At 43.0% G+C, this 16,572-nt stretch overlaps 1 protein-coding gene across 1 annotated transcript in view; it reads left to right on the forward strand.

Annotated features, from left to right (window-relative positions):
- Positions 1-15,428, forward strand: part of LOC127543148 (sodium/hydrogen exchanger 2-like) — a 53,895-nt gene extending 38,467 nt beyond the window's left edge. Inside the window, exons 5-7 of the mRNA XM_051969168.1 lie at positions 4,951-5,147; positions 10,748-10,837; positions 15,296-15,428. Coding sequence (XP_051825128.1) covers positions 4,951-5,147; positions 10,748-10,837; positions 15,296-15,370 — 362 coding nt within the window. The 3' untranslated portion in view covers positions 15,371-15,428. The remainder of the gene's footprint in view (positions 1-4,950; positions 5,148-10,747; positions 10,838-15,295) is intronic.
- Positions 15,429-16,572: the final 1,144 nt, after the last annotated feature.

Consider the following 16,572-nt stretch of genomic DNA (forward strand, 5'->3'; position numbering starts at 1 on the left):
TTGTTTTAAAATAAAATCACTTTTTAATGAAATAGCAAAACAAACCTCCTTAGCCCATGAATCTTTTTTTTTTCAGAATTTTTTTCCTTTTTTTATTAATTATAATTTTTTATTGACAGAACCCATGCCTGGGTAATTTTTTACAACATTATCCCTTGCACTCATTTCTGTTCCGACGTTTCCCCTCCCTCCCTTCCTCCACCCCCTCCCCTAGATGGCAAGCAGTCCTATACATGTTAAATATGTCACAGTATATCCTAGATACAGTATATGTGGGCAGAACCGAACAGTTCTCTTGTGCACAAGAAGAATTGGATTCAGAAGGTAGAAATAACCCGGGAAGAAAAACAAAAATGCAAGCAGTTTATATTCATTTCCCAGTGTCCTTTCTTTGGGTGTAGCTGCTTCTGTCCATCATTGATTAGTTGGAACTGAGTTAGATCGCTTTGTTGAAGAGATCCACTTCCATCAGAATACATCCTCATACAGTATCGTTATTGAGGTATATAATGATCTCCTGGTCCTGTTCATTTCACTTAGCATCAGTTCATGTAAGTCTCACCAGTCCTCTCTGTATTCATCCCGCTGGTCATTCCTTACAAAACAATAATATTCCATAACATTCATATACCACAATTTACCCAGCCATTCTCCAATTGATGGGCATCCATTCATTTTCCAGCTTCTAGCCACTACAAACAGGGCTGTCACAAACATTCTTGCACATACAGGTCCCTTTCCCTTCTTTAGTATCTCTTTGGGATATAGGCCCAATAGTAGCACTGCTGGATCAAAGGGTATGCACAATTTGATAACTTTTTGAGCATAGTTCCAAATCGCTCTCCAGAATGGCTGGATGTGTTCACAATTCCACCAACAATGTATCAGTGTCCCTGTTTTCCCACATCCCCTCCAACATTCCTCATTATCTTTCCCTGTCATTCTAGCCAGTCTGACAGGTGTGTAGTGGTATCTCAGAGTTGTCTCAATTTGCATTTCTCTGATTAATAATGACTTGGAGCATCTTTTCATATGGCTAGAAATAGTTTCAATTTCTTCATCTGAGAATTGTCTGTTTATCCTTTGACCATTTACCAATTGGAGAATGGCTTGATTTCTTATAGAAATGAGGCCTTCATCAGAACCTTTAACTGTAAAAATGTTTTCCCAGTTTTTTGCTTCCCTTCTAATCTTGTTTATATTAGTTTTGTTTGTACAAAAACTTTTCAATTTGATATAATCAAAATTTTCTGTTTTGTGATCAATAATGATCTCTAGTTCTTTTTAGGTCATAAATTCCTTCCTCTTCCACAGTCAGACCATGAATCTTAAGATTAATGATAGGGAAAGGCAAAGTGGAGGCAGTTAAGGAGATCTTTTTTTCAGAGATGTAGAGTTGGAAGCAAAAGTTTACTTGTGAGCCGATTGTTAAATTTTCAGTGTGGGCATTTACACTGCAGAAATCTGCAAATGAGGCCTTGATTTATCATTTTGTTGGTTGTCTAGACCTAAGAAAGTAATGGATAAAATGATGATAATACAGATTAGACTTAAATGTGTTATGCCTACTTTTTTTTCTCCTTGGAAAGCTAATTGTTAAACATTTACCAGCATATCAGTGTTTGGAAGGAGCCTTGAGACTGTCTTCATCTTTTCATTTTTATAGTCTAGGAACTGAGGCTCAGGCAGGGTATGAATTGGCAAAGGTTACTCAGGGGGTAAGAGAAGTAAGTAAATAAGGTTTTGAACTAGTGTCCTCCTATAACCTCTGTGGTCCATCTTGCTTTCTACTATGTCAAGGTCCAGTAAGATACACCATGGGAGGGCTCCTCCTGCATCATGTCCTTGATTATTGAACCCACCACTGATTTCTACCCTCTCTTGGCTACCTTTCCTCCCCCCACATTTTCTTCAAAAATTAAGTCCCTGGATCCTTATTTTTTCAAATCGCCAAGTGCAATTGCCCCTAAAGGTTCCAACTCTTCCGTTCCCAGATGTAGACTTTCCAAGCACCAAATTCCCCCAGGTCATACCCAACATAAGCCCTCATTTCTCTTTCCAGACCATTGCTCTTTACCTGTAGGAACAATCAGCATAGTCCCCTCATACCACCACAGTAAGGTCTCCTTCCTTTTCTCTTTTTAATGCTTCTCCCCTCCTCATCACTCACTCCCCTGAAAGTTCTCCTTTTGAGACCACAGGAGTCATCTTTCCCTCATTGTTAGCCCTTGATTTGACCCTGACACATTGCATGCTCCTCGATATCCTCATGCTCCCCTCTCCTCTTTCATGTACCCTCCCATTTGTAATGTAGTCCCACAAAAAGCATCACTTCACAAAAAGCCAGGTTTTATCAATGATGATCCCTGTCCACCTTCACCTTTACCTCTGTAAGATCTACCTTCATCCCTGTCTCTTTCTGTACATTTAGAGTCTCTTTGTTGTCACTTTGTTGTTGTTGTAGGCTGAATTTATCCATCTCTCCTGCGCGCATGTTGCTTGGGGTGTTTGAGGAGCAAATAATACTTTCAGTTATAGTTTTCTTATAAAAATGTTTCAAATAGCTCTTTATTATAGAATGTTCACCTTTCTTCATGTATGGTTAAGCTCAGATTTGCAGAGTAGGTCACCATGGGCTGCATCCTGAATTCCATTGCTCTTCTTTAGAACACATTGTTCCATTCCCTCCTATATTTTCTAATGGGTAGAGAACAATCTTGCATTATTTAAATTTCCTTTCCTTTGTCTTTGCATTCACAATCTATTGTTTTCTCTTTTCTTTCTTTGGTAAGTTTTACCATTGAAGATTCCAGTTTTTCTATTCTGCTAATGATTTTTGCAACATAGGCCATAAATTCTGTGGTCATTATTCATTTTTCTGTTTTAAATCATTCAGGAGAAACATAATGTTGAAGTTCCATGTTCTCCACAGCTTCCACAGAGTCCTCTGTATTATCAACTGTTGAGACATTTTCCTTTATTTTGCAATATTGATTTCTAGATGCATGAACTAATTTACTAGATCTGGAAGCCATGTTTATTTTTGTTGTTACTGATTTTCTTGTTGAATTATCCGCTTAGGTTCTAGGTCTTTGAATTTTATTCTTCCAGAAGGCTTTGATAATTTCAATTGTTTTTTTTTCTCTCCCCTGTTGCTCACTTTCTGACTCTGTCCTGATTGTGGTTTCCTTGGCGGTTGCATCTCAGAGTGTCTCAGCCTCCTGTCATGCTTGGCAATTCATAGTTCACTGGTCTAGATCTCTGCTTCAAGTTACTTTTGAGTGGTTAGGATTGGCCCTAGCTGGATGTGTATTCTTTCTGGCTTAGTGGAATGCTACCTACTTCCCCCCAACACATGCACGCCCACCCCATTCCCTCAGACACATATACCTCTCCAAACCTTCACCCCGTACACACATAGAGTATTCTTTCCTGGTATCCTACCCTACTCCCTCTGCTCCTTAGTTCTTTGGCCTGGCACCGACAATTTGGAGCTTTGTGGTGCTGGTATTCAGAGTTGACTGGCGCTACAGAGTTGTAGGCTCCTGAAGGGCTGTGGCCATGCTGGTTGTCTGCTGAAGTCTGTCAGGCTGAAATTCTACAGCCTGAAGCTGGGGCCTCCAAGGCCCTGGAAAGAGGGAGGAGGTCCAAGGGGTGGGGGTGCGTTTTGATGTAAGCTTGTACTTTTGCTTCTGCTAGTGTAGCCTTGCTGCCAGTAGCATAGGAGCTAGGGGAGAGGTACTGAATGATCTCAAAGTCAGAAAGAGTCAGTTCATGGAATTGTTTTTTGATGTTTTGGATTCTGGATGTCCTGGGTTATGGAGACAGCTGACTTTGCTTTATCTTTGCTGCATTATTCCTATTTTGGAGAGGTTTGAGAAGTAATGGGACTCAGAAAAAATGGATTTTCCTCCATCTTGTTAGCCACATGACAGGTAAGCTTGCAAAACCACTCTTGGAACAGAGTTTGCTTCTGTGTTTCCAGGCAGGGCTGAGCGGGAGTAAGATTGCAGGAGTCCCTTCCTTTTAGGCCTACATTTAGAGTCCTGGAACGTGGGCCTTGAGTGAGAGGAGAGGTACCTCTCTCTTTCAATACCTTCAACGTATAGCATCCCAGGTTTTTAGAGGTGGCTGCCTCCATACTAGGAGTCAGGATGTGGATTGTCAGATTTTCTGAGAATGGATGGATGGAACTATTTTCTTTGGTTTTTGTGTCTTCTTTTGCAGTTACCCAGAATTCCCATTCCAAGCCCCAAGAGATATACCATGTATAATTCTAGGGGTATTTTCAAACTTTGGAGCAAAGCAAAGCAAAAAACCAAAAACCAAGGAAAGCCTCTTAAAGAAAACCCTCTGATGGGGAGAGGCAGCAGATTGTGGTAAAATGAATAGGGCCTGGACTGTGTCACCTAGGGTGACTACTTGACTTCTCTGTGTCTGTTTTCTTAGATTTGAAATGGGAGGATATTAAGGGTCCTTTCCAGCTTGAAAAAATGCCGTGACCTCATGAGCAAAGCCTCGAAGAATTTAATTAGTCTTAGCTTTTAAATTATTTATCACAAATCCTTACAATTCTCATTTAGTTTAATACTAATTTTCTATACTCCCTTGAAAAATAAGTTTCATTGATTGCTTTTGCTTTTGCATCACAGTCTTGGGCACGATTGAAACACAATCCTCCCCTAACTTTAAAGATTCCTTTGTAACAGAGAAAACCAGTTAAGCAATAGTTCAGTCACCTTTTCTGACAGTATAGTCCAGAGCAGTGTAGACAAAGTGCCTTCATTGCACTGCCTTAGGACAGTGCCTCTGCTGAAAGAAGAAAGGTCCATTCCTCGGGGCCTACTGTGGTTTTCATGTCATTCAGAGTTACGTCTCCTTATGGTGCTGTCATTACTGTTTATGCTTACCTTTGTTTCCCCTCGTCTTCCTTCCCCTTTGGAAATGTAGGTGTCCTCGTGCTGACCTTCTTTGTGAATAAATGTCACGTGAACACTGTCACCAGAAAGGATCAGTTCATTATCGCCTATGGTGGATTGAGGGGGGCCATCTGTTTCTCCCTCGTTTTTCTCCTCCCTGACTTTCCCCGGAAGAAGCTCTTCATTGCAGCAACCACGGTGGTGATCCTCTTCACAGTTTTTATACAGGTAAATATATATTTTTTGGGGGGAAGGAGAGGGTGGTGACTGAGCCATATATGAAAACAGCCTGTTAAGATATGCACTAACAAATCTGAGGTGGCTCTGACTCATTAGTGAATCTGCCAGGCAGAGACATAGCTAGGAATTTTTGCACCTGGCACAGGGGCTGTGAATGGCAGGGTATCTCACTTTAGGCTTTTGCAAGCCTAAGAGGCCACAGGTTTCTATCTGCTGAAAGACTGGCTAGTGTTGTGGGGCAGTTGTATGGTGCTAGGGGAGCCTGGGAGAAGGGTCAGGAAATTCATGCCCTGGGCCTAGGAGGCAGCCAGGGAAGCTGGCCAGGGTGCAGAGAAGCATGGCCATGGCTAAGGAGCAGGTTCACACTGGAATAGTGGTGTTGAGATCCACTAAACTTGGGCCCCAGGGGCCCGCCAGCCCATTCTAGGCATGTCTCTGCAGTCAAAAAGCAGGAGGCTATGGGCCTTGTGGAATTGTATGGTATGGCTAGCCGTCAAACTTTCCATTTCAATTTCTTCAAACAAAAGATATGTGCACAGCGTTGGGGGAGTGGGAACAAGGGCTTGTGTTTTGCTGTTGTTCTTCAGTCGTTTTCAATGATGGCTGATCCTTCTGTCCCCTTTTGGGGTTTTCTTGGCAGTGAGACACTGGAGCGCTTTGCCGTTTCCTTCTTCAGCTCATTTTACAGATGAGGAAACTGAGGCAACAGGGTAAATTGACTTACCCAGAGTCATACAGCTGGGAAGTGTCTGAGTCTGGACTGAAACTTAAGAAGATGAAAGTTCCTGACCTCAGGCCTGATGCTCCAGCCATTGTGCCTGCCACCTAACTAACACAGAATACACTCAAAACTGTTGCAAGGCCTGCCTTGTCTGGCTTTCTAAGTTGTGTTCCCTACGTCATTTTCAGCTCAAGCCACTTGAGTGGAGACGGTGCCTGTTGTTCTAAATATCTGGGAGGAACGGCAGCGATCTTCCTCATTTGCCAAGCAACATTGTTTTGCAACTTTCCCCCAAACCTTCCACTTAAAGACTTCATGACCACCGAGTTCAGTGAGAAGAACGCTCGTCTGGGGGCATCTAGATGGCACAGGGGCATGAGTGCTAGCCTTGCATCCATCAAGCCTCGAGTTCAAAGCCTGCCTCAGACATCTGCTAGCAGTGTGACTGTGGGCAAATCTTTTAACCTCTGTCAGCCTCAGTTTCCTCATCTATAAAATGAAGAGCATGATAGCAGTCACCTTCCGGGGTTATTGTGACAGTCAAATGACTCGATGTTTTCAAAGTACTTTCCAGAACACAGTGCCCCATGGAAATGCTCACTCGTATTTTGAGTCAGCAGACCTGGCTCCCAACCTGGCTCTGCCACTTAGCAGCTGCACTCATCTTCTCTGAAAAGCCCCCATTTTTATTTTTGGTTAATGGTTTTGGTTAAGCTCCAACATTTAAAAATCAGTTTTAATTAAGCCTTCAGAAAATCACATTTGATTTAACTAAGCTTTACCCAGCTTTCACTTTAATAGATGCTTTTAACAGAAGAATGCTGGTTTGAAATATAACGTGATTTTCAAGAATTCATTTCCATTTCCTGTGAAATAGCCTACATGTGCTCCACTTCTCCCCGTTTGCAACTTTAATCACATCCATATGTTATCCATGGAGAGGCTCTGCTGGGCCAGCCCAACCCGGCTGAAATCTCAGGTCTTCCCCTCTCCCCCGTGTCATCAATAAGAGCTGCTCTTTTGTTTAAAATTGACCTGAGAACACTGAAAGAAAGGCATTCCAATCCCTGTTCTTCTTGTGCTGCTGTCTCTTTGCTCTCCTTTTCTTTTCTCTGGCCTTGAGGTAGAGCTGGCAGCAGCTGAAGGCGGGCGTGGAGGCGGAAAGCCTGCCATGTCATTCCACCACCATCTAGTGGCTAAAGTATTCCTAGGATTTGTTTTACCCAAGATTGAAATGCAGGGGCTGGGAAGCCCCACAGGAAAAGTAGGGAGTGGCAAATGTGCCATAGTACAGAGAACACTGAGCTTGGAGTAAGGAGAGCCCGGCTTCAGATGACCTGATGATCTGGGCTCACAAGGAAGCTTGGCATCGGACCCCTCAGCCTGGGCGGTCTCTCCTCTCTGAACCTCAGGCCCTTCTCTAGGGCTTCCTCACTAAGACCTAGGCTGCTTGTGATCTGCCCTCAATGGGGGAAGTTCATATACCTGGCAATATGACTGATAATATCACAGGTTCCATGTTTTCTAGAGGGTGATGTAACTTCCTGTTTGCCTTCTTGTCTTTCTGACAAATGTCCTAATAGATAGTGCAAAGGAGTTAGGGATATAGGTTTTGCCCATGGAACCCAGTGAAGCTAACTCATCATTCAGCAATTGTGACTCAGTTTCCCCATCTAAAATGGGAAGGAAGCTTGACCCCCCCAGGGTTAGAGCCAGATGACCTGGATTCAAGTCCTGCCTCAGCCACTTGATGTCTCTGTGACTTTGAAAAAGTTACTTTATCTCTCTGGGCCTCAGTTTCCTCATCTGTACAATGAGGACTTTTAACAAGAGAAAGATGTTTTTAGGACCCTACCAATTGAACCTATAAGCTTGTAATACTTGTAACTCGTACCTCAAAGGAATGCTATGAGCATCACAACTGGTCACCTCAGAGATTGTTCTCAGTTTCCCAATTTGTAAAAATGAGGAGTACCGATCGCTCCCTCCCCAGATGAAATCCGTGACTTCGGCCTCCAACTGAGACAGACCAGACCCAAAGGGAGCATGCTGGTCACCTCCACTGACAGCATTTCATGCCCTCTGCTGATCAGAGTGCAGTGGTATCCAACATAAAAATGAGGCTGAATTCGGAGTTGCCTGTTACTGAATCCGGAGAATTTGAGAATCTTTTGTATGCAGAAATCATCTTTTTGATGTATTTCTGATAGAATTTTTTGTTCATTGAAGATCTGCTGTGGTTCCCACCCTCATTCCACCAATTCCCTCTCTCAAGCCATGAGCACTTTTCATAGCTGCCCTTGACAGCCATCATTAACAATCAGCTGTTCCCACAATAAAAGAGCATATAATAATTTTCCAAATTGCAAAATGATTTTAGTAGGGTCTCATAATTGAAAGAATGTTCCCACCTTCCCCTGCAAGTTACTCAGAATCACTGTCCTAATACTTCTATGTGGTTATTTTGACTTGATACTTTTGACTAATTCTTCAGTATTTACAGATACATACAAATTCATCATCCAGGGTTCATCCAGCTCAGCCCCCTTATTTTACAGTCAGCCAAAGTGACTTGGCTAAGGTCACACAGGAAGTCAGAGGCAGAATTTAGGCTGAAATGCAAGTCCTCTAACTCTTGAGCTCTTTTATCACTGTAATTCACGGGCCCCTCATCCTGTAGCCTAGTTCTGTTTGGACAGCTGCCATCTCATTAGTATTGCATAGGAACAGTCAGGCGTATGTCCTTAGGAAGTCAGTTTTTAAGAATATCAGTTTAGAGACCAGACTCATAGCCTTTCTACTTTATCACAAGAAGCTCAGGAAAAGAGACTTTAAAACACCCCTGCCCTTGCCCCCCTGCTGCCAATAAAAATCTGGCCATTTCAGCACAAATTCTAAGTCTTCATTTGTTTCTAATGTCATTCTTTTTTTGAGAAAGTTTGATTTTCACACTTAGAGTTGGTGCCCACCCAGACTCGGGGGCAACGATTTGGCTTGGACCCATGTGATTGTTAAAATTGCAAGTTCGTGGGGTTTTTTGGTAGCAGTTCCCTTGAGAGTCCACCACAGTGATAGGTTTGTAGGTGAGAGGCAGTGTGCAAGGACTAGTAGAGTGTTAGGAAGGCTGCAGCCAAGCCTTACACTTGACACATGTTGGTTGGAGGAGTTGCTTGGTCTTCCAGGGTCCCAAACAGTTCTCCAAGACTTGGTTCTAGAGGAGTTCCTTCTCTGCTTTGATGGGAGTAGTCCCCATACTGAGAGTTCCCTTTAACCACAGGGCTGGACTCCTGCCACCCAAAATGGTGCCTGGTCTAGGGGAGTCATTCCATGACAAAATCACCTGCCTGCTAACATCCCTGGTAGAATTTGAATCAGGACAGAAGCCTCTTGGGGGCAAGTGGGTGGTGCTGGAGTAGTCCTGGTGTCAGGATGCCATCCTGCTGAGTCAGGAAGACTCCTCTCTCTGAGTTCATATCTGGCCTCAGATGCTTCCTTGCTGTGTGATCCTGGGCAAATTACTTCACCTTATATGCCTTCATTTCTTTGTCTGTAAAATGGGCTGGAGAAGGAAATGACAAAGCATTCAGTATCTTTGCCAAAAAAAGTTCCAAAAGGGTTTCCAGAGTCAGAAATGACTGAAAATGACTGAACCACAATAGAAGACTTGATATTCTCAAGCCCTCATTATTTCCATTTGTCCTATAAACTGCAGGTCATATTTACCAAATTTTCATGGGTTTCTCTTACTTCCCATATCTTAACATGTCATCGTTTCCGGGGAAAAAGACCTCAGGGTTTTTCCATGTTATTCATTTGTGCCCTCACCATTCCCCAAATGCCATCCTTGGATTTGATGACTATATCCAGGGTTCTGTTCAAGGTGCAGCTAAAACACACACTCTCACACACACATACCCTCCTCTCCCTTCTCCCCTCCTCTCCCTTCTCCCCTCCTCTCCTCTCCTCTCCCCTCCCCTCTCCCCTCCCCTTCCCCTCTCCCCTCCCCTTCCCCTCCCCTCCCCTCTCCCCTCCTCTCCCCTCCCCTCCTTTCCCCTCCCCTCCCCTCCCCTTCCCTCCCCTCTCCTCCCTTCTCCTCTCCTCCCTTCTCCTCTCCTCTCCTCTCCTCTCCTCTCCTCTCCTCTCCTCTCCTCTCCTCTCCTCTCCTCTCCTCTCCTCTCCTCTCCTCTCCTCTCCTCCTCCTCTCCTCTCCTCTCCTCTCCTCTCCCTCTTTCTCACACATACATACATATAGCCATACATGCTGCTTGAGAAAGTACAACAAAGGGTGGAATTCAAAATGGCAATTCATGTGAAAGATGTTTGACTTTGTGTATTCAATAGTTTTACAAGTGGGCATTAACTGCCTAATCAACACAGTTCAATACAAGAAGCATTTGTCAAGCATCTACCATATGCCAGGCACTATCCTAGTTACTAGGGATGCCAAGGAAAAGACATACAATACCTACCCTCAGTGACCATTTGATTCTTTGGGAAGAAAGCCATACATGCATAGCTAAGCAAAAATTGTACATAAAGCAAATGCTAAGTGATTTGGGGGAGAAGATGCTCACAATTGGGAGGGATCAGGAAAGGCTTCATGGTACTTGAGCTTAGTTCTGAAAGGACGTAGAGATTCTATGAGGCAGAGGGAAGGGAAGTGGAATCTATGCATGGGGTTGAGCCTGTGTAAAGACATGGTGCCAGCGTGTAGAATGTTGGATCCAGGGCAAAGCCAGTGGGATCAGTGTGGCTGGAGCTCAGAGGGTGTGAGTGAGCAGGCCTGCTGGAGGGCAGATCTTGTGCACATGAAGCTGCTCCTGTCCTCGACAACCTCATATTTTACTGAAATGCTATCATGTTGCAGGGAATGACCATCCGACCTCTTGTTGACTTACTAGACGTGACCAGAGGAAGAGAAACTTCTCCAACTGTGAGTGAACAGATTCATATTCGAGTAAGTGATTTGTGCAACTTAAGAGTTCTAAGTGCTTGGATTTTTTCCTCTTAGGAAAAGTCTTGGGCCCCTGAAGGGGTGGCTGTTATCAGGAGTCCATTTGTACTCTGCAAAATTGGGGAACTCCCCTTCCAAGCCGTGTGCATTAGGGTTTATCGCAGCCATGCTGAGCTGGGAACGAAGTTTGGTAGCCTTGACTTCTTTGTGATTTGAGGTTCAATATCATTTCCTATTTGCTCTGGAATATCATCCACTTATAGGCTGACCCATCTAGCCCTTGTGTAATTGGAAAACTTTATTTAATGTGTTTAAGTTTTGGCAGAGCTGATATTCTGTGCTATTAATAATGTCTACAGAGTGAAAGGTTAAAGCAATAAGATTACAAAATATGCTGTCTGAGCGAGCTATTTTATAACAACAAAAGATTCTGGCATCATATCACGTGCTTCATGTCTGCTCTTGAACCCAGGGAAAGTGTCGGGGAATATTCAGGCCAGGCAATATATGACAGTTAACTTTAGTTCCTCAAAGAAATTGGATTTCATGTGTGGAATTTTATAGGAGATGGGTTATCTGTTATCAAATACAAAGAATGAGTTCAGGACCTCCTTGGGTTGTTGAAGCAGAGCCTGGGGGTTTAGAGGGAATCCCTCACCCTTGAAACGTGTGAAGCTTGCCTTCTGACTTCTATTCAAAGACTTTAGAAGCCTTTGGGGTTTTTAGACATATTTTCAGTCCTATAATAGTATTTCCCAACACATGCAAGTGTTAAGTCTCACTAATATAATTCTGATAACTAGCAATGTTAGGACAGCTGATTACTTAATGATGTCTAGAAGTGATTAGATGGGAGATACAGGCATCTTCTACGTAGAAGACAGCCCAATGCATTCTGTTATTTTGGTCCATTCAGAACCTTTGAAGGCTTCGTCTCTCCAGGACTTAAGCACATTACTTGGTCCACAGTGAATGCTTTATGAACAGTGCTTGATAATGGATGAATTTGCAATATGATTGTCTGTGGCCCTGATCTCATGACTTGATATAATCAAAGTCATTTTTATTTATAGGCATAGTAGATCTAATGTGACCTAGTCTTCTGTATCCTTGTCTGTATGCGACCCCTCGTCATTTTTATCCTTACTTTGCCATATGGCAGTTTTGACAAGCAGTATGGCTTAGTGGTTAGAATGTGGCCCTGGAGCCAGGACTGTTTGGCTTAGCAGTTCAGCCTTTGGCACTAGCCTTCTGACCACAGGCAAATCAATGAACCTCTCAGTAGCCCAGGGAACTCTCTGAGAGTCAAAGGCAAATGCATTTGCATTCTGTCCTGGGAATCTCTCAGACTGGTGAAATCTCAGGTCCACAGTGCCCTCTCCTCCCTACCCCAAATAAAAATTGAAAAAAAGTTTCAAAACAAAAGGTTAGGGCAAAGAAGCATTTTCCTATAACCAAAAGTAAAAAATTTGCCCTTAGGATCATGCCTGAATTCTTCCACTGGTGTTCAAGAACTTCAGCCAGTTCATTTCCACCCATTGCCCCCATGCCAATCCAACATTTTGTCTTCTTACTCCTTCATATGATCCTTGGCCTCCGAGTCCATCTCGTGGTTTCTGCCCTATGATCCTATTTATTCTCATTCTCTACGCCTCTGTTTATATTATTTCCTGTAGGTAGAATACCTTAGACCTCATGTGTAAAGCTATAGAGGTCATCTGTATAGATGGAGAGCTCATCTAAGAATCCAGCCCTCTCATTTTAGAGATGAGGAAAGTGAGGTTCAGTGAAGTGAGGTGAATTGCACAGGGGTACAAGAGGTAGTAAGTAACAGAGTCAGGATTTGAATCCAGCTCTGTTGCAAAACCATCGTTCTTTGTGATTACTACTCATTTCAGGGTCAAGCTTCAGATTCATTTCCTTCAAGATGCCTAGCTAGTTCAGTGGGTACAACATGAAATTCTGAATTCCACGTCATGGATTGTGTCTCATGATGGACACAGATCTCTTTTGAGACACTAGGGGGGCAATGGTTAGAGTAAGGAAGACCTGAGTTCAAATCCTGCCTCAGATACTAGTGAACCTGGGTAAGTAACTTGGCCCCTCTGAGTTTGTTTCCTTATCTCTGAAATGAGAGGTTGGATTAGCTGACTTCTGAGTTTCCTTTTTCTTCTAGTATTTTTTGATGATTATTTGATCCTGTGACCCTGTCTTGAAGTTCATTCTCTTCCTCTGCTTTCCCTCAGCACGTATGTGCATGTGCACATGCACACACACACACACACATACATATACGCACATCCATATATGCTTATACACATATGCATTTTTAGGACAAAAAGGCTAAGAAAGGACCTTAAGAGGGATGTGCATGCTCATAAAAGGCAGGAGGCCAGTGAAGGGTGGAGGGTTTTCTTCAAGTCTGTGATTTCATAGGTGTAGGCACCTCCCAGATGGGATGTTACTTCCATCTGTGCAAACCAGAAATATTCTACAACTTAGCACTTTAGATTGTTGCGAGAGGGACTCAGGGGTCAGCTAAATCCCACAGCTAGCATTTGTCAGAAGACATGGCACTTAAACTCACGTCTCCCTGCCTCACAGGCTGGCTCTAACTTCTGGTCTACTTTGCTTCTATTGTGAAGCCACAGAGATGAAGGATGAAAGAAGGATGCTTTCTGGTATCTTGTGTTTCCTTGATGGAACACAACATGTATAGAAATGAGGATGATTAGCATTGAGGAGCGATCTAGACAAAGCATGCTGGGAAAATTTGAAGGAGGAGAAAGACTGTTTTGCGGGCTTGGGGCCAGAAAGGCTACCAAGATGAGATAGCACCTGGGCTGATTCTTGAATGAACATTGAGAACCAGAAGATGGATAGTTCCAGAGACAGAAGATGGCACACCACATTGGGGATAGCTACCAGCACACTTTGGCAAGACCATAGATTGTTGTGGAATAATGTAGTGGATTGAAGTGCAGTGATACATAATCAAGTTGGAAAGGTTTGTAGAAGACACATTGGAAAGGGCTTTAAATTCCAGAGGAGTTTGTATTTGATCATACAGATGGTGGGAACCCATTGAAAGGTGGGGACATGGGGCCATCCATTCAGAGCTGGAAGAAACCTTAGTGATTGCCTAGATCAGAGCTTGTTTTCCTTTGTAATATCATGCTGCCTTTGGAACTCCTTCTCAGAATAATGCCTGTACATGCATATATGAAATACAGAGAATTACATAGGAATCCAATGTGTGAGTGGAGAGAAGAGGACACACAGGAGTGAGGTTGGGGGAGTGGATTTAATGCAGCAACTGAAGGAGGAGGAAGGACCAAAAAAAGACATCCATTATTTGATGTAGCAGGGGTGGCAGTGGGAAAGCATGGAATTGCACTAGATTTTGTGTTAGAAGACCTGGATTTGAGTCCCACCTTTGGCATGACTATTGAGTAATGCTGGACAAATCATCAGACTTCTCTGGTGCTCAGGGCTTTCCTCTGTGGAATGACAGGTTAGATAAAATGGCCTTTAATGACTTTTTCCATTTGGAATCTATGACAACATGGTATCACATCATATATTGACTAGATCACATGAGGTGAATTTGAGTTGTGATGTGGAAGAGACTGACATGGGATGTTTTAGTTCTAGTACTGTTTGTACTAGTAGAGGCAGTTTTGACATCAAGGAGACCGTCTGAGAGCTCAGTGTAAGCTATTAAAGTTTGTGGTACACAGTTGTGCACTTATTTTTGTTCTCTAGTTGAAATTATATATGAGCTTCTTCAACTCGATTCTAAGCACCCGAAAAGCAAGGACTGTGTCCCTTACCTCATAGTCCTTTAGGTAGAATGCTGGCACAGTAGGTTCTCAGTGTATTTTGAGTGGATGAACTGATGTTTTGGTTTTATGTTGCTGATCAGAATGCACATTGATATTTAGAATGGAGGATCTGTAATGCTCACAGGATGACCATTAGTGCCATCTTTATTTATGATTACAGAGTTAGTTCCAACTGGTTGGATCAACAGTGGTTCCTTTTACGACTTTGGCCTAACTGGCATTTCTGTTTTGGTTTTCTGCTTTTTTGCAGATGATTAGTGACTCCTTAGAGCTCCGTTTCCTTTGACAGCTAGATTCCCATCTTTTTTTCTTATCTATTCCTTATAATAGGGTAGGGCTTGGAAATAGGCAAGAGAGAAAGGGTGGTTGTGAGGCTGCAATGTATGTAAGTCCATTGCTAACTTTCAGGTGTTCTACAAGTATCTATTTATAATGATAATGATCCTGGTGGGGTGATGACAATGATGATGATATGGTGATTGTGGTGGTGGTGGGGTGATAATGATGATATGAAGCATTGTGCTCTTTCATGCCTCTAAGGTAGAGTCTCCTTTCTTTGACTGTTAGTTAATTTCCTCCTTCATGCTGCGTGTATAGAGTCTTTCTTCTTTTTCAGTTCTTGGATCACTTGCTGGCTGGCATTGAAGATATATCTGGACACTGGGGACAGTATTACTGGAAAGACAAGTAAGAAGCTGCCAGAAATACAATTGTATACATGTATAGAAAGTAAAAAAAGATGAAACCTAGGAATATTTCTCTTTGTTTCCACTGGGGTGGACTGAGCATTATTCCTTTCCTGTATTATGAAGGTCACAATCTCAAACAAAGATAGTGCACTCTCTTGTTTTTTTTTTTTTTTACCTTATCCCCAAAGGTATGATGGTCACCAGATTGGTGACCCAATTGGGCCACCAAATCCCAACAGGCTGCCACACAAACTCTCAGCAAGGCCTTTTTGACCCTTTCCAGACCCACTTTCCACTGGATTCCAAACCCTACTGCAGTGTTTTCATTATTGGTCTACTCTGGGCTTGCTGGTGGCCTGGTCCCAATGTGCACAGCTTCTGGGTTGAGGAGGCCTAGCCAGCAGGGAGATGTTGGCTACTTCTGATCCACTTCTTTATGACTTTATGTGGCCAGCTAGCTGAGCTGGCCGGAAGAGGAGAGGTTAATAAGCCTCTGAGTTTTTCAGGACCTACATCTCCATTGCTCAGAAGATATGAATTCTTAAAAAGTATTATAGATTACAGTGGAGATCTACAAACCTGAGTCCAGTGACAGAGCCACTTTTTTCTTTATCATGTGCCCATCCTGAAGCAATAGGCAGAAAGTGTTATGTTCTTAGGGGTAAAGTTAGTGGTCTGTTGACAGTTTCAAGTTCAGTGGCTTTCTGAGATCATGTTTCCACCCCCTGCCCACCCCCTTTCATGCCCTCTTCTGAAATAAAAAGAATAGTTAGGCCACCTTTAGTTCTTGGGTGTGAAGATTATGTCTTGCATTTATTGGTATGAAAAGGCATCTCACCCCTTATAGCTAAGGAAGAAGTATTTTATTTCCACAGTATCTACTAAGCCCTTCCCTCCTTTTCTTGAGGCATCTCAAGGGTAGTCCAGGGCCTAGGATGGTGGACTTGATCAAAGGGCTATAAAATCATGTATACCTTTAGACATAACAATACCACTAATAGGCATGAATCCGAAAAGAGATATTAAAAAAAGGAAAAGGACTTAGATGTAGGGGGTGGAGCCAAGATGGTGGAGAGGAAACATGCTTCATTCTGAGCTCCCTTCTACCCTCACTACTGATTATTAAATTCAGCCTCTACAATAGTGCTTAACTGGTAGAATCCATGAATGTTGGGAGCACAACAAATTACCAGCTGAAGATAAT

This window comes from Antechinus flavipes, chromosome X (genome assembly GCF_016432865.1).
Source record: "Antechinus flavipes isolate AdamAnt ecotype Samford, QLD, Australia chromosome X, AdamAnt_v2, whole genome shotgun sequence".
NCBI lineage: Eukaryota > Metazoa > Chordata > Mammalia > Dasyuromorphia > Dasyuridae > Antechinus > Antechinus flavipes.